The 24,849-nt window shown below is 50.0% G+C and overlaps 1 protein-coding gene across 1 annotated transcript in view; it reads right to left on the bottom strand.

Moving 5' to 3' along the window:
• LOC126544238 (protein big brother-like) overlaps positions 1-23,750 on the bottom strand; it is a 54,483-nt gene extending 30,733 nt beyond the window's left edge. The window contains exons 1-3 of the mRNA XM_050191465.3: positions 23,236-23,750; positions 20,631-20,717; positions 11,200-11,295 (exon numbers count right to left, since the gene is read on the bottom strand). Coding sequence (XP_050047422.1) covers positions 11,200-11,295; positions 20,631-20,717; positions 23,236-23,634 — 582 coding nt within the window. The 5' untranslated portion in view covers positions 23,635-23,750. The remainder of the gene's footprint in view (positions 1-11,199; positions 11,296-20,630; positions 20,718-23,235) is intronic.
• Between the last annotated feature and the right edge of the window lie 1,099 nt (positions 23,751-24,849).

Raw genomic sequence — 24,849 nt, 5'->3', positions numbered from 1 at the left:
AACACAGTTGCGCCCGTGTTGCGGGAACGCGAGCGCGCGCACAAACAAGCCGAATGTTTAGATCGGGCTGGAGAAACAGCGCAACGGGCAAAAAGAAAAAAAAAAACGAAAGAAAAAGTGAGAGTATAGCTCACAGTTCCCGTGCGCGCTAGAATAAAGCTTATGCGCGTCTCGTGTACCATATGGTGCCAAACAAGGAACCGCCATTGCTTGCGGAAAGTAGCCGCAAGCCTTCTTTTTTTTTTTTTGAAAAATAAAAATAAAGTTAGGGGATATCATGAATAAAGCATATGCCACTGCATGTTCGTCATTCGTACTTCTGTGCGGAGAGCACTTTGCGCGCAAGGCAGGCCTCTCGAGAAAACGCTTTGAGGCGCAAGACAGAAGGAGGGCGGCAAGCGTCAGCAGGGAGAAACAAAACGCAGCGATTCGAAGGGAGCCCGTAATGAGGGGGGCAGCGTTGCCCGGCAGTTGTTCAGACGACCGGCCCATCTCGAGCTTCTCAAGACTCGACCGCCTCACACAGACCCTTTGTACGGAGCATGAGGCACCGCTTGCAGAAAGTAAAAATGGAATGCGAAGAAACAACGGGCAGAAGGGAGACAAGCACAATCGTCTTCACTCGTCGAGCCGGCAGCCAGCAATTTCGACTTGGAGAGCCGCTTGCTTGAGAATATTGGAGAAAGCGTTTTGGAAAACAAACGAGAAAGTGCGATTGATGACTGAGGAACGCTGATGCATCTGTGCCTCGTTTAGCTCTGAGGTGTGGACGCTGGGCAGTTCAGATCAGGTTGAACCTTGACAGAGGTGCAAATTGAGGCGTTAGCGGCTCACGACTGTAAGAGATATATTGCAGATTTAAGTGAGGCACCAAATAATCTGAATATGGCCACATATATAGTACCGATCTTGGTAACGTTTCGCGACGCGGCCGCTCTTTCGCCACCACGATTCTGTCCACTGACGCAGCATTTCACTATTGATACAAAACATACGTATAAAGCCAGCGGAGGCAGGTGCTGCAAGTTTAGCGTTCTTCACATTACCTTTTTAGGTGAAATGATACCATGAGATAGATCGGTGCAACGACGAGGACGCACGACACAGACGCAGATGCCGTTTCCGCATAGATTGTTTTCTGTCGCGTTCGGAAAGTGCCGAAGCGACGTTCACACGGCGGCCGCCGGCGGAAGAGCGCCAGGCGCATTTCCGGCGTGTAGCGATCTCGGCCGCCGGGTCCGAATCGCGCTACCACGAGCGACGACGACGCTTCCTGTTGTGTCTCGGGCTCCGAAGCGCGGCATTCTCTCACGCTGGCGCGCGTGGGACGGCGCACTGTCGCAGTGCGGCCATTTCGCGCTCCTCTGCACAGGGTGCCGCTCGTGGCGGATCTAATTGGCGGGACGGGCGCGCACTTTTCCGTCTGCCGAGGCGTTCATCCGCGCCTGCCGCTGGGACGCCGCGCGCGCGCGCCCGGCACCCTTTGGAACACTGCGCTGCCTTCCAAAAAGGCCCGGCGGCAATAGGCAGCAGCGGAAGAACGCAGCGCGTCGTGCGTAGCCTGGCACGATGTGGCGTATACCTGGCGAAACGCGGGCGATGTGTGCAACCGATCGGGGCATCTGGCGGCCTTGACCGGAAGCGTTCCACACACATCTGTGCCATAGAAGCAACGAACAAAGGGTGCACTGAAGACCCTATATCGCGTATACAACGGAGCACGCGCTTCGCCTGAACCGTCGCTGCGGGGCCGTATTTGTGACACGAAATGAGCGCCCGTACACGAATGTCGCACTCTCTCGCGTGAGAACCAGACGGCGAGCAAAGTGGCTCGTTGATGGCAATCGCAAAACAGTTGAACTCGTTGCTGCGAACATCCTCGAGAACAGACGGCGGCGCGAACTGTATCTCGATCGCGCCGCTTCTGGTCAGCGAGTCCCAGTGAAGGGAGGGAGGGCGCACCCTGCCTGCGAGCCTCGACCGTGCAAAATCCTTTGTGCTGCTGCTCCTCGCCGCTCGATCTCTTTCCCTTGGAGTCGGCGGCGCTGCAGCCATGTATTGCCAGGTCAAATTATAGATCGTCCCCGTCCCTTCATGTCCCCGTAGGAAACGCTGTCAATCAGCTTCTCTGAATGAAGTTGGCTAGTCGCATGCGCGGCCAACACCGTCATTATCTTCGACGTTTGGCGACGCTCCGCAAATAACAACCTAACAGAGATTGCGCATGATGGCGGTCTGCGCGGCGCTACTCGCGATGAATTGCCTGCCGCGCCTGCCTGACGCGCACGGCAAAGTGCCGAAGGGCAATAAGGCGAAGCCACCGCGTGTTTGCGAGTCGAACGAACAGAGCCCAGTGCGTACAGCGCGAAGGCAATTTCGAATTAAGCATGCCTGGCATTCTAAATTTAAGGACTAACGTCTATATCCGCGATGTCGGTGTTGCTTTTGAGCATGTTTAGTTTCTGTAAAATTATTTCGCGTTCGCCGTTGACAGCTTTAGATAATGACATCGCGTATGGTGACAGGTTGACATCATTACACGATTCTTCTTCCTTTGCCTTCGGTTGCCCGACATAGAGCGCGGAATACATTGAAAGAAAGAAAGTATGCCCCTGCTGAACACAAGAGAGTGGAACATTTGCGCCGTCTATTGTCTGGCGATGAAGAAAGAAGGGGAAAAAATGCGCTCAGTCTAAACCTTTCTTTAAGCTTGCTCAAGCGAGTTTGCCGTTGACTGCTTGACTAGCTTTGTGTAAACCTTGCCGAGAGTAAATATATTTATCTTCCGCTGCGGTGTTAGCACACCGACGACTGCAGGTCCCAGTTCGTGGCCTTTCTTTTGGGGTCGCTGAGCATTTACGAGCACTTTGTGAGCTCAGTCGGCTGTCTTTACTGCGCCTTCCCCGAAGGGGGCAAAGCACGTTAATTCATGCGGCTTGCTCTTTCTCCTTGCTCATTGCGGTGCTTTTTGTCGGCATCAAGATGTGCCAGGTACCCGTCTTCCGTCTCACCTGTCGAAGCGAGTAAAGGAGACAGCTAAGTTGTCCGCCATAGCTGCAGTCTGCTAAAAGTAGTCACAACCGAGCTGCGATAAATGTTACAGAATCACTGGGTCCACTGAGGAGACTTTCATGTAGCTGAAACTTCCTTGCGCCGCTTTGTATTCATAACAGTGTCATTGTGCGCGCAAAACATACACCTGTCTGTTTGTGGTTCGAGGAAATGCGCGACGGACAAGTTTTTAATAAGCGCTCAAGGGTGATTATATTGAGATTGCACGGATGTAACATGTGCTTCTTGCTCGGCAGCTTCACTGTCGGCATTTTTTCTGCATTACTTGCGCTGACATCGAACATCTCGTTTTCAGCTTTCAACATTCTGTGATCGCACCTTTAGCGTTAAATGTAGTGATGCTTAGTGTAATGAGAAATTTTTGTTAAGGAGGACTGCATTTAGGTTGCTGCTGAAGCGGTTATATAGAACGGAGATTTAGCTTTCTTGTAATATCGAAATAAAGGTTACCATTACAGAAAGACGACAGAAGAAAGGCAGGAACGATTGGCTAACACTTCTTTCGCGATGCAGTGATAGGCTGACAAGTATCACAGATAACGATATGGTAAATCGCGTAGTGAACTAAACAAGACGAAATAATGTATGACGTGTCAGTAATTTTATAAACCATCGCTTGATACGAGGTCTTGCTGTGGCTTGCGGTGCAAACAAAGGTGTTCCAATAATGAAATTTATTATGAAATGACCAGGCTTGAATATATAATCGAGCACAATGAAATTTAATAAAACAAGAAAAGCTTTTATATCGAATCGAACACTGAATATTTCGTTATACTTAAATGTGGAAAAAAAAGAAGAAAAATAAAGATAGTAAATGCAAAAAAGAAAATTACTTGCGTGGATACAAATCCGTTGTATTATAGCCACTTGCAAATCAGCAGAATGTGAATAGCCTCGACATTAATCGGTTGACTTTTACATTAGACACTTGCAAATACTTCCGCTCCGAGTCGCATGCATCGATTCGAACAAGTATTCTATTCGCATTGGAAATTTCGAATATAATCAACCTGTATGTACTAGCTATGGCCAGGCAGCATTAGTTTGCACGGTCACTTCGAAGAAAGTCACCGTAACAGTGTGTTACGGCAGCAGGTGTCGATTGCACACGAGACTAAATTTGCCGAGCTTAGACTAACAGTCGGGCCATATGCCGTCATAAGTACTAGAGCATTATCCGGAAGGACCTGCAGGGAGCCAGAAGATGAGGGTCGCCCAATACATATACGCACTTCGCGCCGCAGCGACCCACCGCGCTTAGAGCAGAAATTTAAACACCGGCCAGGTGGCTTGAATAAAGTGCCCGTGAATAGGGAGCGCACACTCTTCCATGTTTTCCGTGGCGTGAGCGGGCCCCAATACCAACAACACTTCTGCACGATGGCTGAAGCCTGCAAGGTGAACTGACGGACAAGCTTCGTTGATCTCTTTGGTCCACAAGGCTGTACAAAGGTTGTTTGGCGAAGGACTCCATACTGCCGCTCACTGACGGCGTATGCGCGAAAGGAAGCCGTGCGTCGGGGACAGATAGGAGGGGAGGGGGGACGCTTGGTGTCGTCCATGCGTACACCGCTTTGTCAAACAGTGATTAGGAATTGACGCGTGCGCACAAAGACTACCGAGAGAGGCACGCGAAAAAGGATCCCGCTTGAGGACCTAAGTGTTTGCGGTCTAGGGGATTTGTCCAGCAACTTGGAAGAGCGGAGGCGAAGGTGTGCCCGCGGCGCAACCGCACCCTCTGCGGCTCGGACAGAAAACGCAGGCTCCTTTTTTTAGCCGAAATTACACCTCTTGAAACAGTCGCACAGGTCGGCGCGCGCAGAGCGAAGCAGCAGTTCGAACCGCCAGAACCGCAAACGGCACTCGCATACGACTGGCCCACAGAGCCACGTAGATGGACGACGGTCTAACGGTGGATAATTTTGGGGTAGACGAGTGCCTAATGACCGGGGCATTCATCAGCAAGGGGAGGGCAACACCATCACCGGCGGCCGCTGCCCCTCCGGGGGAGTGCGCCGGTTCTGACCTGCTCGTCGGGGCGGCAAGTTGTGCGAACAAACACCATTCCGCACCGCCTTACCGGACGAAGCAAAGCCAGCGACGCCGCGTAGCGCGCGACGTGGCCACGTGGTTACTCCGGGTTTCTTTTGAAAACGTGCAGGATATATGCGGCTCACGTGCGCCTCATTGCTACCAGCCATCGTTGATCAGTCTCGAATAGGCGTTCAAATTTAAGATGGAGCTGACACTGTTCATCCGCTTAGCAGACGGCCCCTACTGAGTCGCTGCCCGCGGCGCGTGTTGCCTCCACGCTATGTATGGCACTGCCGAGCGACCTGTTCAGGAAGTGCGTTTCGTGCGGTTTCTCTAAATTGACCACACTGCTATTTCTCCACAACATTGTACCGTTCCGCGCAGTATTTGGAGTTATATCCTAGCTAATATTGTTGTTAGTACCATCAAACAGGTGGAACGCTCAAGCTCGGAAGCACGCACGTCTCGCAGGGATGCCTGCGAAGGCGCAGAGAACTACGGGCGTCCCGGAGCCCTTTCCTTTTCTTTTTTCTTTTGTTCAGCTCAGTGCAGACTAGGCGTGCTTTAGGAGCGTTTCCCGCACTCTTGCGCACGCGCGACCGCGGGTGCGGACGAGTGCTTGCAGAGTTTACGCGCCGTGCGTGGGTGCGCTTCATCGTTGGCGAACTCGGGGAGTTTATCTGCTCACGGCACGAGACAGTGGAATGCACGGAGGAGGTGCCGACAGTGTGGCCGCAAAAGTATAGTAAGCAACCGCGGCTCCTTTTGCCTCGCGGAGGCGACCGTGGAATGCTGTGGCGGCCGGCGTGGAGGAAACAAGCGCGAGTCCAGTTGGGAGCGGCCGCACCTGCAATTAAAACGGCCGGAGCAAGCCGGGTGGGGCTGACGCGTGGGGCGGGGGCGGACTGGGGTCAGGCTGGCGCGTGGCCGCCGCCAGGCGCCGCGGCTCCTCGCGCGCGCGCCGCACATAACCGATCTGCTGGCCACAGAGCGGGTCGGTAAAGGCCTTCCCCGTAACCATGAGTTCCCCGTTCAGAGAACTCTGGGAGGAGAGACTGCGCCGCCGGCGGCGGCAGAAAACCACTACGGAACGGAACCGACCTATAACGTGTACGACATTTTCCAACAGTCTTTCACAGGCACGCGTTCAGGTGGCTACACAAGGCGTGTGTGTATTCTTGTCAGTATGCCATGAAACGTGGACTTTGCTGCCCTTATTACAGTATCATAAACTGTATATTATGTTGATATCTACTCGCTCGACTAAATCCTCGTGGACGCCGAAGCGCCGGCACATTCGTTAAAATATCTATTACTTCCACTGGACTCCGCTAAGCTGCAAGACTTATGCTTATGGTATTAATGTGATGGCTAACTGAATGGCGCCACGTGGGAGTGGTGTTCCTCGAGAAACGTATAAAGCACTTGAGTGCGTTATGAAGTGGACAGACGCAGATCTCGTCATGCGCTATACCTCTCTGCGCACGACTACGAAGCAGCGTACGATTAAGCCGCTCATCGTATGCACTCGGGGGAAACGTCTTGGCGTTTAAACCTATGCTTGCGGTCGCGAGGGGAGGTTCCGCGGACAGGATGTGCCCAAATGGAATAAAAGCTTCCGCTCAGCATCCCCGTGGTTGAGGTTCGCGTGCACGCGAGCACTCGCGGTGGTCTGTGCACGCAGCTCGCCGGCTTTCGGCAAACAACGGGGGCCTCTCCGCGACCCGAGGTGCCGTCGTCGGCTTCTGCGGTCGGCGCACGAGAAACACCTCCGCGAGGCGACGTGCGCGGCACCACTGGCGTGTGCGCGCAGCTTTTTTCTGGCGGCGCGCATTAGACGAGCCAGCGTAGCGTGACCGTGCAGTGAGCCGGTGCACTTCCTCATGGCTGTTTTACACCGACACGGACGGCTTGGCAGCTGCCAGCGCCGGCCTGTGTACACAAGCGGGCGCTGCAGGCCGGCGCACTTGCTCGGCGGCGGAGCACGCGCGCGCACCCGCGAGGCGATTGCCGTCATCGGGCGCCTGATGACTGTGTTGGTGCGCGCGCCCAAAGGGATCCGCGGCGCCCAGGAGCGGCCGCGCGAGCCGATAGCGATCGCTTATGGCGGCCACGTTCGATTGAGAGGTTGCTCATACGGAAGCGCGATCGCTACAGTTCGATGACTGTGGTCCTTGCGGGCTGTTCCATGTCCAGCCATTCACCCCTGTCGCGACGGAATGGATCGCCGGAATCCAGCGCTGCTGCATCCGGCCTCGCGTTCCGCTCGTAGGCGCGCTGTGTCGGATTGCTGCGCGGCGCCGAGAAGCTTGCTTGTTTAATTGACGGCGCTGACCGTTTGGCGTAGTGCGACCCGCGGGCACCAGATGCTGCGTAGGCCGACACCCTTGGCTGCCCGCAGCACACCGCGGCCAACACACAACAGCTGATGGGACTCGATTCGTCCTCGAGTCACACTAGTCCCAACTTCCAAGCCGAGGTGACGAAAGTTGGTCAAACAACGCACACCTTTCGTTCAGTAACATTTAGTGTGCTCAAGGCACAATCGATTAATGCGGCTTCGATCAAAGCACTTGCGACGAAGTTTACACTCCATCTGAAATATAATTCTGACGCACGATTGCGCTCAGATATGTGAGCTACAACGCGCGCGACCGCTTTGCCACGCGCTTTCACGCTATAGAGCTCATACTTAGCGCGATTGTGCCACATCCTTCGGAGTCGTCGAAAGACGTGTATGGTGCTAACACAGTGAGCTAATTAGAAATGCGTAATTCGAGAGCTTTGGCCGAGGTATGTGTGCTACAGTGGAAGACTAGCTAGCTGTGAGTATTATGGTGTCAGTGGGAGGACAAGGCAAAGCGAATTCAGCAAAACGCGCAGAGGTTATAACTGAACGGAGTTCTGAATGGCTACTCGGCGCGGGAGAATAGCTAAGGTGCACATTAGGCTAAGACATGCCAGATTAGTCATTGCCGGGAAAGCTGCTTTTACTCGAAGTGTAATATCATATACCAAGAGGTGTCATTAAGAACTGACCCCCCTCCCCCCTCACATACACAATAATAATAAATAAAAAGGGAGAAAGTGTTTCGGGAGGTACCCACCACTTATTGTGACGCAAGTTGTTATCTTTACCCTTCGTTTCCTTTGCCTACGTTATTTATTTATTTATTTGTTTGACACTGTCAACCCCTTTCTTGGGGTCAATACAGGGAGGGTGATGTGTCAAGAATACATGATACATAATTTTCTTTCTATGCAACATACAAATTCACTGGCGCTTTTGGTAGTTAACAGCAACAACGAGAAAAGAAAAAGGATCAAAGAACAGTAGTTATACAAAGAAAAGTCAACAAAAATGCTCGTAGTAAAAATTCAGTATACATCCTCGCAAAAGAAAGTATCTAACGCATTTTCAAATTCGGCAGAGCCCTCGTTGCTCACAACTGCATTAGGCAATCTGTTCCACATTTCAATCGTGTCGGGAAAAAAGGAGAAACGAAAAGCATCAGTACGTGTTAGATAAGGTTGAATAGCTCTGCTATTGTTGAGACGATCGCATCTCCTTCCTGGAGGTTGTAGATATAGATCCTTGTTTATTTTTGTTCGCCCACTCATGATATTAAAAAGGAACTTTAGCCTATGCTTACGTCTGCGTTCCTCCAGAGGCTCTAGTTCACAAGATTTTAACAAGGCTGTAACAGACTCCATGCGTCGGTATTTTCCGCATATGAAACGGACTTTCAATCTTTGTATTCTTTCTATTTTTGCTTTCAGGACTTTCTGATGAGGGGACCACACAACACCAGCGTACTCCAAGACTGGTCGTACAAAAGTTTTGTAGGCTGTTAATTTCATGTCCCGTGTAGCGCATTCCAGTTTTTTTTTTTTTTAAAGTATAGTTTTTGGTTTGCTTTGAAACATATATTATCAATGTGTGAATGTTGCAGCATTCTGCAGCATAATTTCGAGTTGGGAAAGTTGGCGGATGTTCATCCTGAAGCACAAACAGCTCAAGAAAGACGAGCACAGAAGGAAGGGTATACGAAAAAAGTTCTTTTTTTCTTCATTCATGTTGAGCTGCTAGTGCATAAGGGCGAATTTAACTCCTACCTACATTTATTACGCATGTAAAAAGCTTTTTCTGTCCTTTTTTTTTTTTTAAAGAGAAGTTAATTTCCGGTACGCTTTTCTTGGCTTCGGGGCCTTGTTGCTTTGTATGGCATCACTACTTGTCCATTGAACCCACTCCTCTCATTCTCGAGAGGAACAAAGGGCATTCGTGACCTTTGCACACCGATATGCCAGTCCTACTCCAGCCTCACTCTCTGGCCTGGCGGTGTTCACGCCGCGGCGCGCATGCACCTTGCACTCTCAGGCGCATGCATTGAAACGTGCCACACACCGGGATATGGATAAGATAGCTGGACCTCGCGAAAATACTTGACCGCAATGTTGACAACTGCCTATCTGCGGTTCAGGGAAACACTGTCTGTTTACTCGGCCATGGTTGCGCGATGCCCTGTCCGCTGCTGCATGCACTCGTGATTCGCGCAGCTGTCTGAGACGGCTGAAGCCCTTCCATCGACGCGCCTTCGTTCTGGTCGGTGCACCTATAAGTGCACCTATGTAGTGTAAAGGTATGGTGCAACGCGCAACTCCTCTCGCCGACGTAGCATTAAAAACGTCGAAGGATTCGTTCACCTTATTACGCATATACGATGCCAGACGATATTAATTTGTATGAACACAAGCTTTTCGAGCTTTTTATCATTACTATATTTTTTTAAGAATTCAAGAGGGTAACGAGAAGGGGGTCAAATCGAGTATGTGCTTCTCTGCTCGAGGCCTGCTGCAGAAAGAGAGGGAGGCGGAAACAAGGAAAGGCAAGGAGGCTAACAAGACAGATGTCCAGTTCAGTACCGTGCACTTCGGAATTGCGACGGGGCTTACATAAGAAACATTGCACGGAAGTTGAACAGCGCATGTAGTGAGATTCTATATTGCAGAGTCAAATCAGCCTAAATCTTCGAAGAAGAACAAGAAAAGCAGAAGGAAATAGTACTTAAGGGAGGAGGGACCACGAGTGCAATATCTGATTTTGAGACAGACATCCAGTTTTGCACTGTGTGGTATACGACGGCAACAGGAGACGTCTTACACTTTGCGGACCGACACGCGCCTCGTTCGTGCCTCGAGGCACTGGAGTGCACCTCGAAAGAAAAAAAAGAATGGTACATCTCATTAAGATCGTTCATAAACGTAAATACTTTGCAATTAGCTGAAACGATAACAACAGTAGTAGACAGGTTTGTTTGTTAATAACTGAAGAATTTCCCTGAGAACTATAAGGGAAATTAATAAGTGCAGTACAGTTCGTTTTGTTGTTTGTAACATTTGACATAAGTGAGGTATATATGTATATGGACATTGAACCAGACAATGTTTGCGCAAAAGTTTCTGACTCGTCCATGGATTTGTACGCGAAAGAACAAGACGCGAGATACGGAGACTGGGTGGAGCACATGCAGTTGCATGAACTTCTCATTACTTTGCATATATTTATAATACAAATAGCCAAAAAGGCAGAAGAAGGGAGATCAACCTTTCCTCTGCCTTTTTTTTGTGCCTGTGTATTTATTAGATAATACATCGTCGAATCTGTTCTAGAGTCAAAGCCAGCTTATGGGTGGAATTCAGTGAATGAATGAATGAATGAATGAATGAATGAATGAATGAATGAATGAATGAATGACGGAAGGAAAGAGAACTCACGCCCTAACGTAAGCAATGGTACGATATGATTATTATACTTAGTCTCAACTAGTCAACAACAGGCTTGTAAACGGTGAATCCATCCAATGAGGTTTCGCCATTTGCACATTGCACCCTATTAGGCGTTGATGCGCGTGTTTACAAAAACAAATACATGTACACAGAGCACAGTTCGAGCATCGCTATGCGGAAACACATGTGAGGGTCCAAGACAGGAAGCCCCAGTCATTCATCCCCCCACACTTGAGACGAACAGTAAAGAAAAGAAAAAAAAAAAGGGCGAAAAATGCAAAGATACGCAGCTCCACTGACCTTTCCACGTTCCTTATCGAAATCGCAGCAATCCACGTAGCCGTTGTGGCAGGGGCTGAACACAAGCTGCAGGTTGGTGCCCGTGGCGACGAAAGCCTGCGAGAGCGCAGAGGGAGAGAGAGACAAGCGCGGGTGTGAACCGAAAACGCTCCTAGACTTCGCACATGCAGGGAAGGGGGTCGGGGTGGGCAGAAAGCACTTTCCTGCCGATAAGTCACGGCAAATGGCTCCGCAAAAAGAGAAGACCGAAATGGGCACCGACGCGGCAAAAAGGAGGACGCATCCCGCCGAGTCGACCAGTGTCGCCAAATGTTTGCAACAGCGAGCCTTTTGAGCGGCGGCACGCTCGGCGGCGCCCCAGGCGGTAGCGAGAGAGACAGCCGCCCTTAAACGCCGGGCACTCTCGGGGGGTGTGGGAGGGGAGGGAGGCTGCCGAAGACGACCCGTGGGTGCCCCTCCGAGATGGGGCAGGCGGCCGGTTTTTGTTTGGCCTCAGCCGACGACAAATTGGTCCGTGCGTGCGACGGCGGTCAAAGGCGACGCCGACGTATGTCACCCCGTGGGCGTCGCTGCACGAGCCGGGGAAGACAATGGGCGCCGCGGCAGGCCACTGTCGGGGTGAGGACTCGAAAAAAGGGCCGCCGTCGAGTGAGCCTTAAAAGCCCCCGTCGCCGCCTCCTTGAAGATGCGTGCCAAGTGCACGAGACCCAAAGCTACGATTCACAATGCCGAGACGAAGAGCGAACTGTAAGCTTTTGGCGAATTACTGCCAAAAAGAAGCCATTTTAAAAACTACAGGCCTTGGTAAAGATCACGGATATCTCTTTTCCCGGGGGAGGGGGTGTCCAAAGCTCGTCTCCAGTTTCAGAAACATAGAGGTGTTTTCCGACCGTAATATTCGAACGGCTCTTCGGAAGATCAGAGTACAGTGCAGACTGTGGAGTATAAATACAAACAGCCTCTATAACACGTGTAATTTGCATTTGAAGCGCTGGCGGGTGATTAAAATACAGCAGGGGGAAAACATTGTACCACTTGACGAACACGACGGGCACTGGCTTCGTACTTTGTTTCAGTCCTATTTGTTCTTTTACCCCTTTCTTGCTTTTACGCTTTGCAGTCCACAAGTATACGTGAGCCAGTTTCTGTTCTCTTCCCCCAACTACAATAGACGCACCGTACTCGTGTACAAATTGTCACATTGACTCAAACATACACTATCCTGTCAAGCTTCTGACGCCACTTTTAACGCCTGATATCTGTTATTTCTAGCTCGCGTGACTTATCGCACGAAATATTGGATATAGTTAAGGGAACCGAAGGACTCGATTCTTAGTTACGACCAGATGACAACAGACAATAAAAACCACATAAAGCCTAGGGAAAATTAACTGTTCTTTGCAATTGAAATGTAGAAATAATAAGGAAAGGAGAAATTAAAGTGGACGAATGGATAACTTGTCGCAGCATATTGGGTACTTCGCCGAATCACTTTACTGAACAAACAAGCGCTATGCCCTTGTTACAAGGCACACACCAAGCGCCTTTCAAACCAAAGGACGAGACCGCGAACGGGATTACAGCAACCACGCAGCTAACCGACCAGTTTAAACGGTCCATCAGCCAACCAACTTTCAACATCACGCGCCGCGCGTCAGTTGTATGCACTATGCAATGGGGCTTATTTTCTGGCCTGTACTCATACATGCGCTCGTGCCTATGGATTTCAAATATCACAGACGATGCGTTAAATTTATACTTTTCTAACATGGCGCAATATAAGCAAATTTTGAAACTAATGATTAATGATTCTGCCTGTCTGGATGATAGAATAGGTTTATGAAGAAAAACGAATCAACGCGTGACGCTTGTACTTTCATATGTTTACGCATTTTGTCAAGCTATACGGTGAAAGAACATCGAACATTCGGGATGACCCGCATATGCACCTCGAACGACGAGCACATCCCGAAACACTCGTCGTGATGTAGCCATGGATGGCTATACCAAACGAGAAAAACCATCAGTACATTATGTATTTATGAAGCGCGACAAGCCCTGTATTCGACATCAGCCCGACATCCACAGTGTCGTTCTCCCACTTCAGGACCAAACTTGAATACCAGGCTAACCGACCTGATGCTACAGGCCACCCGAAGCGTGGGCTTGCCGTGGCCCGAAGTGACCAGTGATTACGTGAGTCACCTGAACCGCTCGTGAAAATTGACCACATATAGTATATGTCATACGGGGGGCAACGAACAGCTCGTGGCAGCGCTAAAGGCGATTTTTCCCCCTTTTAGTTTCATTACGGAGCGCTCGAGTATACAGTGCAGTGGCTGACGACAGTACTATAATATGCAGCTCACGTTTACGTGTTTTATGGCGTCCGCGCAAGCTGATCTGCGTCCGGTTTCGTCGTCTGTGCACTCGAGCACCACGCGGTCAACGGCGTAGTGCGCGACGTTCGGCGTCAACGTTTGAAGCCACACTCGTCCGGAGACACGTGTACCGATCAGCGACGAAGAGAATGCCCACGAGTGGCGAGCAAAGTTCGTATCCCAGCGGGCCTTTGCTGCTCGGCGCTCGGGGCCTTGGGGCCGGGCCCCGCACTGTTGCTGGGCTGAGCAGCTGCGTGTATATATGCTCGAAGCGCGAAGGCTGTGCCGATAACCACGCTCGCGGGCGGCCTCGGTCTCAGCGCGGTCGCATAGAGACGTTTCCGCGGCCCCACCATTAATGTCGGCTGAGCGGCTAATTGCGATTTTGAGGCCCTTCAGCGGCAGAGCTATACTCCAATCGTGCCTCATCTAGGACAACCCGGCAAGATACGCCCCTTAATGAGGGGGAGACGCCGAAGTTCCGTAGGCGTGCTTCACTGCACGATCTTTACGATCCATCGGTTGAAGCAAAGCACACGGGACACAGAAAGGAGAGACGCGCGTTAGATACATCGAGTGCCGACATTTGCCTGCTATTGTTTCTTCGTTCCTAGCCGCTGAATCTGTCTAAATGAAACATTTGCCCACGAGGGGGACTGCGAACTGTTTATATTTCTGTCCCAAGCGCGCCGCGTACTGCGCTACATACCGTGAAACTCCGTGACAGCATCTGCGTGTCATATATTTGGGCGCATCATGCTGCAAATGTGCGGCATTGAAGTCAGTGGCTGCCAGCCCAGGAATATTTTTACACGTGAGAGAAAGTCTATTGCCCATACATAGAGAGAGCGATGCTCAGAGTCTGCACTTGCACATCACAAGCAAACGCGCGAACTATTCTCTATTGGGTTCTGCGACTTGCTTCGTGAAGCCTTCATGCCTTTCGCGTCACACACTGCGTCTGTAAGTCGACATTAAGCGCGAGCATCAAGAAGCTTATACGATATGCGTGTATACAATATATGCTAGAGAGTTGTTTATAATGTGATATCATATATAACCAATTAATGACTCACTGTATGTATATCCGGTGAAAGCAGCTTTTGTCACACTTTCTTTTCTTTTACAGATATAGCGACTACGAAAATTTTTAGACGAAAGGGCAATTCAGCACTGATCTGATGGAAGCTTTGCTTTCAATTTGTTTGCCATTTCAACACCAGCACCGACTCAAGACATCTTCCAAAGTAAATAGATTGAAATCTTCGTCACAGCATCCGGACTCGCCCGGCTCAAAAGTTGATGGCATTCGTTTGTCACCCCATTTCTATGCTGTAAAATATCGATCGTTTAGAGCCCGCACATAGGATGACATCAAATTACTTGATGCGCGTCCACGAAACACGCACGACTATACGTGCTAGAGAGCAACTGTGTCTATTACGGCCACTCGTGAATATGAAGGGAACAAATCTTTCGGGGATGGGTGTGCACGTGCCCGAGGGTTGTCGCTGATTCGTATACGTACGGGCTGCGCTAATAAGTCCATTAGTGTCATTACGCTATCACGGAGCACGGGCGGTACGAAACGCACGAGCTCGCTTTCGCGTCTGTGTATACCCTCATCACTCCGCGCCAACGCGGTGGAGACAGCCGCTCTTGGCCGTTTTGCACCGTACTCGTGACTGTGCCATTGTGACGGCCGCGCGTAGCTGGCACGACGTGCCGCGACGCTTTCGGTCCCACAAACAGGCGTGACTAATGGGGCCCGCGGAGTCACACGCCTCGCCGCCCGCATAAACTGCCGCGCAGGAAACGCTATAGCTGAGCGCCGTGTGCTACGGTATGGTCGACCATGGCTACGGGAAAAATCGCCCCAACAAACGCCGAGCGCGGCGTGGACCTGCGACGCACTGGAATGGGCGAAACGCCTCGAATAACAGCGGACGTATTAATGGCGGCACTAGATTGAGGAGGGCGCGATTTAATCGCCCATTCCTTGGGGAATACGGGGACCAGGAGTGAAAACACCGTCGCGGTGGTGGTTCGCGCGCACGGGACAAGAAAAGCGAGCGCTGTCGGTCGCGGAGGAAGCGCTCCGGGCCAAGTCTAATTGCATCGGCGCAGCATTTGCAAACCAAGGAGCTGCCGGGACGCATCACAAGCCCGTCGGTGATTGCCGACGCGGTAATGGCGGCCAAGTTCCCAAACTTGTGTCCGCGGGCTGGACGTGCCGAGAGAAAGATGGTGCATATGGGCCCCACTCGCATGCTTGGGCCGTGCCAGACGGCAGCAGCCCGATCGGAATGCGATTAGCGACGCTCGAGGCTTCGCGCCCGCCACCGGACCATCTCTACGATTGCAGCCGATGCTGTAATTGGGAAGACGTGTCCCCTGCACGGCCGACCAGTATAAATGACCGCACGCAGCATGCTAATCGCTGCCCCGGCCTACCTGCCCGATTGCGGTTCTAAAGAAGTTGCGCGACAACCATGCGTGCATGCCTGTTCCCGGCAAGCGTGTGTACAGCGCTTGCTGCGCACGAGGCGCCTATGTTATACGCCGCACTTCTCGGTTGATTGCAAAAGCCCAGGAATACGTAATGACAGCAGTGCGCGAATGTGTCTATGCAATGCAAGTGTATGCATAGCCGACTCCGCGCACACGTATATGTGATGCAAGCCACCTCAGTATGTATACACTTGCCCAAGCGGTGCTGGAATAGTAACGCGGCCGTGTGTCTGAGAGACGGTGGAATGCCGAACGAAGACCAAGCGAAGAGGCAAAGTAAACTATACTTCGTGGTGTGTTACTTCATTATGTTTTAATTTGTCGAATTTTTTCACGCCGCGCACCCTAACACAGAGCATATATACTCCAATCTGCTTAAAACTTGTAATGGCCGAACGTTCGTATCTATATAGGGTGCCTCGATGCGCTCCGTCTCCTCCCCAGACGGAACGAATCGAAGTACCCTATAGTCGCGTGTTCGTTTGGACTGGTTGCTACATCTTATCGCAGAGCAGATGCTTTTTAACAGCGCGACGCAAGACGTATGAGAGAGGCACAGAACAGCGCTCTGTCCTGTTCTGTGACTCTTTTCTTTGTCCTGTGTCGCGCTTTTAAAAAAATCTGCTAAGTCATCATAATTTTTTTTTTCTTAATGTGTGTGTGTGTGTGTGATAGATAGATAGATAGATAGATAGATAGATAGATAGATAGATAGATAGATAGATAGATAGATAGATAGATAGATAGATAGATAGATAGATAGATAGATAGATAGAGAGAGCAGATAAGGAGAGGAAAGGCAGGGAGGTCAACCAGACGAGCGTCTGGCTTGCTACTCTCCACTGGGGTAAGGGAAAGGAGTAATAGAAAGAGGGAAAGAAAAAGAGAGTGAGCACTGAGTGCACATGGGAGGATGCACAGGGACACTATAAGCGGTCTCTCAAACCGGCGCACTTCAAGTACTCTATACCAGTGCTCGAATCGACTTTTGGTGCCATCGACGGATGTGGTCACGGTCCGAGTATCTTTGACACAGCGGACGGCCTCCTTCGCATTACGTAGCGGCGCCAACACATTTCCGAGCCTGATGTTATTGAAGACCGTGCGTAGCCAGGCTGCGTTCTACGGTACTGACTTGACAAGCATGTCGTATATGACATCTCTACGGGGGAAGTAGCCGTCATGCAACCAAACGGCGCCCATTTAGGTTGCTGTGGAACTCCTGATGCCGGGAGGGAGGTGCAACACAATATGCGAGTACACACAACTGTCATGCATGCCTTCTCCCTATATTTTTTTACGGCTAGAACGTGACCTCGCTTATGGCACCTCATTGCGACTTGTGGGACAGACTGTATAGGCAGTAAGCGAAAATAATTCTGATGACCAGATCTTGGATTATATAGTGAACGTTATTGAGGTAATTGCGTATGCATAAGTTCAAAAATGGGTTGACCGAGCGAACAATCGGGCGTTTTAACCCTGCTTTTACACGCAGTCTCTGATGTAAGGCTAACGGGGATTAGAGCGAGAGGCTCGAAGCGTTTGCTTCCTGCTATCGTTTCACGCCTGCATGAATATGCACGAAAATTCAAAGCTTAACAGGTTGCAACACATGCTATAGGCTTTCGGAATGTGGTCAAGCAGGCACTGTGAATGATGAAAATATGTGAAACTAAGTAATTAAACTTACAAAAGGACAAGCGAGAAGAAAATGTGACAGACGCACAGTTTCAGCGCAACTCCAGAGTATAACCGGGGTTTTCTGTATGCGTTGGAAGCTTATATTAAGGGGATGCGGTTCAAGTCAGATAGAGATTCGATGTCGCTTATGTGACGACGGCCAAGCAGTATACGCAGTAGAAGGACTTGTTGGGCTATATAGTTGGTGTTAGCTTACGGACATAGTGTAGCACGAAGGCACAATTACAAAGAGGAAACCCAGGACACGTCACAGGCGCCTGTGACGTGTTCTGTGTCTCTTCTTTGTAATTTTGCCTTCACGCTACATTATATGGGTAAGAATACGCAGTGCTTGGCAGGTATCTTTCTCTCTGCCCTGTTCTTTGCGTCTTTCATTTCCCCTTAGCCTTCCCCCAGTGCAGGGTAGCAAAGCAGAATATCATCCGGTTAACCTCCTTGCCTTTCCCATCCCGTTTGTCTCTCTCTCTGGCAGGAACGTAATTGCCGAAGCTTAAGCGCTACCCTTGCGCGAGTATAACGACGCACATGTGATCCCTTTTAGTTGCGCAAGCTGTATCGCTCAAAAGCGCGAGCATCCCTGCATTGCGAGACCTTACGAAATCGCAGTTGCCGTGCGCCACTGCAGCGTCGCCACTTTGTATGCATTCGGGGCTGTATAGGGATTTGGCGTCCCTTGAGAGCGGTGACTCGGATTACAGCAAAACGGAGGAAAATTGGATTGGTGAACGATCTGCGACAGGCCAAATACGCAGAGGTGCAGCGAGGCAGTTTAGCTTACGGGAAATAAATGAGTTTGACACTTTCTATCCCAACACCATCTGTGAGATCTTCTGTAAGTTCATCTAAGGTGACATTGGTTAAATTAAAGAGTGAGTTTTCTCCTAGGGTTGCTTGTTCGCTCAAGTATCCACCGTACCCATTGTAATTGCTATCTCACTGTCTGAGATTTTCTTTTCTTTATGTTTCCAACGAACAAGAAAAATAACTCAAATACAGAATTTAAGAAAATGGAGCAAGAATTGACGCACAAGTAGCACTTATGCTGGCGAGCTGCCATTCACGCCATTGGCGGAACGGCTGAACTCCTGCCACGCATGGCCACTTGGGGATATCTGCACCGCAGGCTCACGTGTGTACCTACATAACGCCGCTGGGTCCAGCGTGTGCTATGCATACCGGCACTGCCGGCCACAGTCGTGGGATAAGATACAAAGCCCAATGCGACAAACAACTAGAGGTCATCCCTGAACAGCGGCCCTGAGCCACTACGCACTCGACGTATTTGTGTGTGTCCTTTGAACACGCGCCAGGGGTGGCTATCTGTTGTTTGCGCTGCCGCTAGCGAAACCCTTCGACAGAAGCGTCGCCGGTCTACATACAGCGTCGTCTGGCGAGCGTCGCCCAACTTGTGCGATGGATATTCATGCAAGCGCTGACTGGAGCGCCCGGAACCCTTGTCGCACGCCCGCTACACGTGCACTGTTTGTGCATCTCAGTGATTGCCTGCAAAAGCGCTGCTCAGCTGAAGGCGACGAAAGGGCGAGACTGCCACAGCCCGCACGTCGCAATATATATGCAGCCACATTTGGGAGGAGGAAACGGAAGGCGTAGGTTTCGACACAGGAAAGGTTCAGAGGTGCGCCAGAGAAAAAAAGGAATGTTTCCGTTGACGGCAGCTCTGTCACCATCGAGGCTTTAGGTGGTCCGATTAAAGCCAACTACATGACAATTTAGAAACGCAGCATTTTGACAAACTCGATCACGTCCAAGGTGAAGACGCGTACCATCTATAGCTGATGTCAGCGGAATGGGCATTGTTTGCTGGCCACGGATATATATATATATATATATATATATATATATATATATATATATATATATATATATATATATATATATATATATATATATATATATATATATATATATATATATATATAAAGAGAGAGAGATATATTTTGCAATGTTGGATGTTGCAATGAAAGTTCTTGTTATTATTATTTTATTTCCGTTCACACGCTAGAGGAATATATGGAAAGATTTTCTTTTCGTTCTATTCCCTTTCATATATCTAGTTATATGTATCTTTACACGTAAAAAGAAGTAGGTCGAACGCCTGAGGAGCGGGGTAGCTAGAAGAGAAACAGTATGTACAACGACTTACACCGTGAGCTTAACACAAAACTAAACAGAGCGGACATACTGCTAAAAATTTTCCCACGACCTTCCCCATCCGGGTTGTTTCTTATTATGCGGCGAAAATTGAAGAAATTTTCGTGTATATATCACGTCGAAATCACATTGTCGGTGCTTTGATTGTCGAAGGGTAACTACAATTGCTTAATCGGCTACGGGTATCTCAATTACACTGTTGTCTGCATTAATTAGAAAATGAGACTTGCTAGCGAGAAGAGCACAAGCACGTGCTGATAGCGGGAAATTTATATAAATTGTAATGCAGTACAGGTAATCACATTTGGCTGAAGCCATGGCACTAAAGCAAAAAAGGTCATGTTAACGTAACCAACTTTTCTTTCTCGAGCTTCTCCCATGCAGCCCTATACAATGAGGGGGAAAAAAAGCTGCATCTTCCACTCGGGTATTTCTGCAGTCTATAGAAGACTGCAGACATCCGTCGCTTATTTGACAAAAGTGAGGACGTTCTGAAATTTGTTCAGCCTGTGCCGGACTCCCGCACCACGTGCTGCCGGGCATTTTTCTTTTTTTTTTTAGGGCGCCAGAAACTCGCGGGCGCGCTCCTTCCGCAACTTGGCCGCCGAAGTGTGTGAGGCGCGTGCGTGTGTGCGCATCTGAGCAAACAAGGGTTTCGCTTACCACTTCGGTGTGTCCCTCCCGGCAAGCGTTCTGGAAGCGCACCTGACGTTCCTCCAGTGGCCTGTCCCGGTAGCCCGTGTAGCGAATCTGCGCAACATGCAGACTTGTCACATACAACGCCAGCACTGTGCGTGGATCCGCACGGGAGCGCATGACGTGCTTTAGACGTACGCGGCATCCATTAATAAACGACTTGTATACGACATCGTCTGGAGCATTCGCATGGGGGGAGGAAGACCTCGTTCATCTGTAACCTTCTTTACTTTCTCTCTCTCCGAATGATGGCCACCTTCGACACTTTACAACCCGCCGCGGTGCCTCAGTGGCTATGGCATTGCGCTGCTGAGCACGAGGTCGTGGGTTCAGTCCCGGTCGCAAGCAGCTGCATTCATATATGAAGAAGGAATGCAAAGACGATCGTGTACCGCGCATTAACTGCATGTGCACGAACGCCAGGTGGTCACAATTAATCCGGAGCCCTCCACGTGCGGCGCCCGCCCTCATAGCCCACTGTGCAGCCACGGGACGTTAATCCGCAAACTTTAATTTATTAATTATTGGACAGTTTGCGAGAAGAGGCCAAACAGCGAAATGCACAGAACAATCTGTTTAGGTGCGTTCCGTTCGTATGAACAGAGCGCCCATCGTCAGATGTACAACCGGCCACTTGTCTCACATAGTGTTATGGAAAATGTCGCACAGCCGTGGCTATATATAGAGACCGTACATCTCGGCATCCATACTTTAGGCACCAACGGGAACATGCAGTAAATGTCATGGCGTTAAGCGCAAGACTGCACTCCGTAGCTTGCTTCAATGGATACGTATCGCTCTGTGCAAGCTTAAAAAGCTTCACTGTGTTTTTAGCACGGATCGATTATCTGTTTAAGTGCATACACTTTTTCTTTGAGCGAAGAAATCACAGAATAAGACCAAATCTAAATACACATGCGCCTACTTGAACTACATACTATGCACAGTATATAGTTACGTGCAACAAGTAAACTATACGAATGGACGAATGTTAATGTACTATTTCAAACGTTTCTGACGCTGAAGCCATGCTGCAAGTGAAGCAGGTGGTCAAGGCCTGGTGACCGTAGCCAGGCAGCTATCACTATTCAAAAGTGAATGGGTAGAATGTACTCACTTTATTCTATCTGTCATGACGTATAGTACAAGCAGAGATTCAGCGAGCTCTGTTCTATACAGCCGCATGGAAGAAGGGTTGCCAGGTTTGGTTATAGTTTGCATCAAATCGGTTACATTTTGGAACTTCTTAGCTACAATGTCTTTTGGCCTCTCTATTGCTTGATTATATTTATTGGAAACGTCTGTTATCAACATAAAGCACCATAAAGTGTCAGTAATACGCGGTCTTGCGTAAACAGTGTAGTATGTTGCAGTGTAGCGATAGTACGCCTGAAGCTACACTAAGTATTTGTGCCTTTAGCGCTAACATAAAATGTAATGCCTCCACGTTCGGCAGCCGTAGAATTCGTCTCTTACCCACATTTGTACGAATGCGGAGCCGGTGCACAGGTGGGATTATTTCACCACTTTTTTCATCCGTAAATGGGCTGGGTGCTTTAAGGGACATTGTGCCTTGGCAGCTGGCAATCCTGCTTGCAGGCAGCTTCCCAATCAGAAGGACGATGTATTCAGTCGCTAAGAATTTCTTGTAATTTTAAAGCATCGTTCATGCGAAATCATTTTCTCGATGGCGACGATGGGCATCGAGCAAATGATTTTAGGCCGAATAGAAAAGCGCGCGGTCAGGTATCTGGCACATACCTATCAGTCATCTCAAATAACGGCAACACACGAAAGTTAAAGCAAGGCGCGGGCCATGAAATAAAAGAAATGCACGTCTCGTCTGCTCCCCACAGTATACTTTCATATAACTTTCACTGGGAAAAGCTCTTTCTAGATGCAAGAGTTTCAATGAGCAGAGATTCGACATGTGAACCCTTTCTGCATCCTTTAAAAACCAGTTGGATAACACCCGCTACACCACACGTGCACCAAAGTGATCACTAAATGATCACTAAATACCGAAACGGCCGGGCAAGAAATACGTAAGGGTTCTGACAGCGTTGAATAAGGGTGGGCACTAAGGGGGCTACAAGGAGGCCTCACCTGTGCAAAGGGGGAGAGGGTCGTTTTATCTCAGTGCTTAGATAACAATGAAAAATAGACGAGCAACGACAGCATAGCCCTAGGTGATTGAGACAGTTTTCTCATGTTGCTTGCGGTACACCTGAGGTGTGAAACAGTGGCAAGACGTGTTAGGTATGAGGTTCGTCAGCCCCGGGCTCCACAAACCCTTAATCCGGCCTTGGCCGTTGTGCAACCATTAACGTTACAGACAGTGAGCAATTAGGCGTGCAATATGCATCACTGTTCGACGAGGGGGCATTACACACCTGTACGACGGATCAGCGCATCACGGAAAAGCCAGCGTACCAGCAGTTTCGTGTGGCCATGCACGTGACTCTCAGCTGAGTCATGCACAGTGGCGGTACTGGAGAGCCAAACCTGACGCAAAGTGCCATGAGAGTGGGCGGCACATTGCACGTCGGAGGAGGGAGGGGCGGTCACGTACCTCACATTCCCGGCTGAGGCGCCGGAAGAGTTCGTCCGACTCGAACTTTGCCTTCTGGTCGGGCACTACCCGCGGCATCTTGAAGACGAACCGCGGGAGCTGGTCAAAGATGCTGGGCGTCTCGAAGGGCAGCATGTTTGGCTGCAAAAGGCAACGGCCTCCAGCCACGATCGCCACTGCGCTGCACGGGGTCCGGCCGCCCGCTCCAACGGTGCACAGAGAAGAGTGAAGAGTCGTCGTCGGGACGGGGGTATAGCGCGCACGCCGCTGAGGCAGCAAGTCGAGTGGCGTGCTCGCGGCCGCGGCGAGGGGCGCTCCGCCGCCGGTTCGGGGGCGTGGCCTACGCGCCTGGCCCCCGCACTGGCGTGGCCGCCAATGGCGCTCCGGCGCGGCCGCCATTGGCTCGCCGCTGCGGTGCCACCGCGGCCGCCGCGGGGCTACCTCGGGGGCTACCCGCCGAAGCCGTGTTCTTTTCCGCGGCGCTCCTCGGGCTCGGCTCTTTTCTTGTTGCTTGTTCGCTCGCCCCGGCTCCGACCCGCCGCCGCATAGTCGCTTTTCTTCCCGCATGTGCGCCCCCCCCCTCCACCCGACCTCTCTGTTCCGCGCGTCTCTTTTTTTTCCCTTGCTTCCCTCTTCCTCCCATTTCGCAGGCTTACACTCACGGCTTCAAATGGATCCCATCTGGGCTGCGCTGGGAAAAATCACTCTTGTATACGAACAAATGACATGCGCGCGCTTCGTCCGCGGCTCAACGGAGTCGCACGTTCAGCGAAGCTTAGTAACTCTCGTCATTTCCTTATGATTCGTTCTCATAAGCTAGCTTTTTCACTGAAGTTGGAACTGCTATGAGAAATCAGCGTCAATAAATATAAATGATAAGCTTCTCCGAGGGGTGAACTTGCCTGACAGCAAGGTAAAAAGAACTCTTCCTTCATGTGCTGTACTACATGACTTCGTTGCAAGTCTCACGTCCATCATAGCCAGCAAAATACCTGAAACAGCATGTACAGATTTTTTTTTTCTTTCTCGCACTTCCATTTAATGCATGTACTCTGAGGAATGGTGCGATGAGCAGGCATCAGTAGTCCTCCATTACGTCTTTTAAGTCAAATACGGTGGTATCTGTCTCGTGTTTTCGGTAAAAGAAATTTTGTTTTCATGTTATTTTTGAGACGGAGCAGACTATGTATCTTAATTGTTGAGTCAGAACCGAAAATATTTGCAGATACGACAAGCGATTCTGCAAGCTATCTTAGAAACGTCAGCATGCCTATTTATTTATTTATTCGTACGTTTGTTTGTTTAGTTCTACTTTCTGACTCTTCTTACTGATATTTCTAGATTAAATAAACAATTTATTGTTAAACCATTCAATGTCGTGTTTTGTGAAGTTGGCTTTTGAGTTAAGCACAGGTGTTTAACAGGCAAACAGCTCGAAAACTCACACGAGGAATAAATCCTCCGCGTGGCGAATATTGCCCGTGTTACATCGCAAAATTATGAGATCGCTTGCACAGTTAATACTGCGTTGTCATCGAATAGTTATTTTGTAACGTTACAACGAACAGTTATTTTAGATGCAGCATACGACACTGTTCACCATTTTCCTCGTTC

Source organism: Dermacentor andersoni, chromosome 1, assembly GCF_023375885.2.
Source record: "Dermacentor andersoni chromosome 1, qqDerAnde1_hic_scaffold, whole genome shotgun sequence".
Classification (NCBI taxonomy): Eukaryota; Metazoa; Arthropoda; class Arachnida; order Ixodida; family Ixodidae; genus Dermacentor; species Dermacentor andersoni.
This window is presented reverse-complemented; position numbering and strand designations above follow the sequence as displayed.